This window comes from Triticum aestivum, chromosome 2B (genome assembly GCF_018294505.1).
Source record: "Triticum aestivum cultivar Chinese Spring chromosome 2B, IWGSC CS RefSeq v2.1, whole genome shotgun sequence".
In the NCBI taxonomy this organism is placed as follows: Eukaryota; Viridiplantae; Streptophyta; class Magnoliopsida; order Poales; family Poaceae; genus Triticum; species Triticum aestivum.
Window position 1 is genome coordinate 670,523,946 of NC_057798.1, and position 2,078 is coordinate 670,526,023.

Sequence of the window (2,078 nt, forward strand, 5' to 3'; positions counted from 1 at the left end):
TGCCCAACACTTAATAGTTAGTTGTTAGAGATGCTGGCGTGAGTTGCCCAAAGATCCGCTCTCGAGATGTGGGGGCTGGAATCGTCTATGATTTGAGCCAAAAGTGTCCAAAACTTGCCCAACACATAATAGTTAGTTGTTAGAGATGCTGGCGTGAGTTGCCCAAAGATCCGCTCTCAAGATGTGGGGGCTGGAATCGTCTATGATTTGAGCCAAAAGTGTCCAAAACTTGCCCAACACATAATAGTTAGTTGCTAGAGATGCTGGCGTGAGTTGCCCAAAGATCTGCTCTCAAGAAGCGTTGGGTTTTATTTCGCCCAAAACTTGCCCAACGCATAATATGGTAGTTAATTGCTAGAGAAGTTGGCGTGAATTGCCTAGAGATATTTTGTAGCAAAAATTGATTTTATTTGCTCAAAGTTGTTATTTCCACTAGGATAAGTTGTCTACATGTAAATAGTAATTGCCTAAATCACATAAGTTCTGTAAGTGTGGTTTCGTAGATATTCTTGCCTAAACAAATTGTTTGTTTTGTTTTGTAGGGCCTCACTAAATTCTAAAACGATGTCAAGGCATCATTTTTGAGGTTTTATGCACACGCCCAAGCAAGAAGCTTCAACATCCACTTTCAGGTAAGCTTCGCACAAAGCTATCCAACTTCTTTGTTTCGGCAAAAAAAGAGGAGTTGCCTCAAACTTATACGCATTTTGCCTACATTCCGATAGGACTTGCATTTTATTTTTCCTCTCTGCAAAAAAGAAGCTTTGCTAGCCACTTCCAGATAAATTTCATATAGCCCCAATAGCTTTCCAACTAGTTTTTTCTGTCTCCTCAGTAGTTGGCTGTTATTTTTTTTTGTTCCAGCAAATAAAGGGAGTTGCCTGAAACTTATATGCTAATTTCCTACATCACATCAAGACTTGCTTTTTGGCCCCGACCCCCCCCCTTTCGCAAGCAAATTTTTTTCACCAGCAACTTCCAAGTGAACTTTGCACAATCCCCAGAGCTTTTCAACATTTTTTATGCATCCCCAGTAGGTGGTTGTTAGCTTTTTCGTTCAGCAAAAAAGGGAGTTGCCAAAAACTTATATGGAAGACGTGCTTTTGATTTCCCTTTTTTGGCAACAAACTAATAAGTTGACTGCATAAATATGTTTAAGTCTTAAAATTTGCCTACACCACAAGCATAACTTGCCCGAGCAAAAAACAGCCCAAAACACTATCCTACCGTTGATTTTTCTTTTTCAAAAACAGAAGTTGCCTGCAAGTGTAAGTGCATCTAGTGCCCCTTAGTGATTTTGGTGTATTGAAGACTTATAGGTTAAGCGACTAATGCGTTTTTGAGTGTACACAGGTCTATAAGTCTATGAGGAGTTTGATATTTACAGAGAAAGTCGACCCCTAAAAATGAAGTTCTTCAACTGAAGACTTTGATATTCTGAAGACTTTCTGAAGACTTTGAAAGTGAAGAAATTGGTGTGACCTTGAAGACTTGGTATTCATTTGTGGAACATGAAGCGTGAAGACTTTTGTTTTCGTAGTTTCATTTTCTCCTTCTTGAGTCATAGGAAACACCGTACTGTTAAAGAGGGTCGAGGAAATACTAAGGAAAATTTTTCGTGTGATGCTCAACTCAAAATCCTACACCTACCAATCACTTCGAGTGAAGCCTTTGGAAATCTCATACAGTTCAGCCACTTTCTTCAGTGACAGAGACGAAGTTCTTCTGGTCGTTGATGGATTTGTTCTGACTGAGGAGTTAGGAATTCGCCAGTGCGAATTACCTACACAGTGAGGAACATGATAGCCCTGAGGAATTTAAGAGTCAAATTTCCGACCGTTGCTGTGCTGCGCGCCAGCTGTCCCAAAATATCTTATCCACCTAACGGTCATATCATTGAGGTGCATTTATGTCTTATCATGTCGGGCGGCTTCCTAGGCTATAAATAACCGCCCCCTACAACCACTAGCTGGTTGGCTGCTCTGAGAGAACTTGACACTTGTCATTTGAGAGCAATCCGTCCTCCGAGGACTTTGAGCGAAAATCATCAAGTGAGGAAAATCCCAAACCCAAACACC

General features: G+C 40.7%; 1 protein-coding gene across 2 annotated transcripts in view; it reads left to right on the forward strand.

Annotated features, from left to right (window-relative positions):
• Positions 1–1,450, forward strand: part of LOC123046613 (uncharacterized) — a 4,820-nt gene extending 3,370 nt beyond the window's left edge. The window contains exons 3-4 of one of the 2 annotated variants that reach the window (XM_044470010.1): positions 543–632; positions 1,354–1,450. In XM_044470010.1, coding sequence (XP_044325945.1) covers positions 543–585 — 43 coding nt within the window. In that variant the 3' untranslated portion in view covers positions 586–632; positions 1,354–1,450. The other variant, XM_044470011.1, reaches the window with a different exon arrangement.
• The last annotated feature ends 628 nt before the right edge of the window (positions 1,451–2,078 follow it).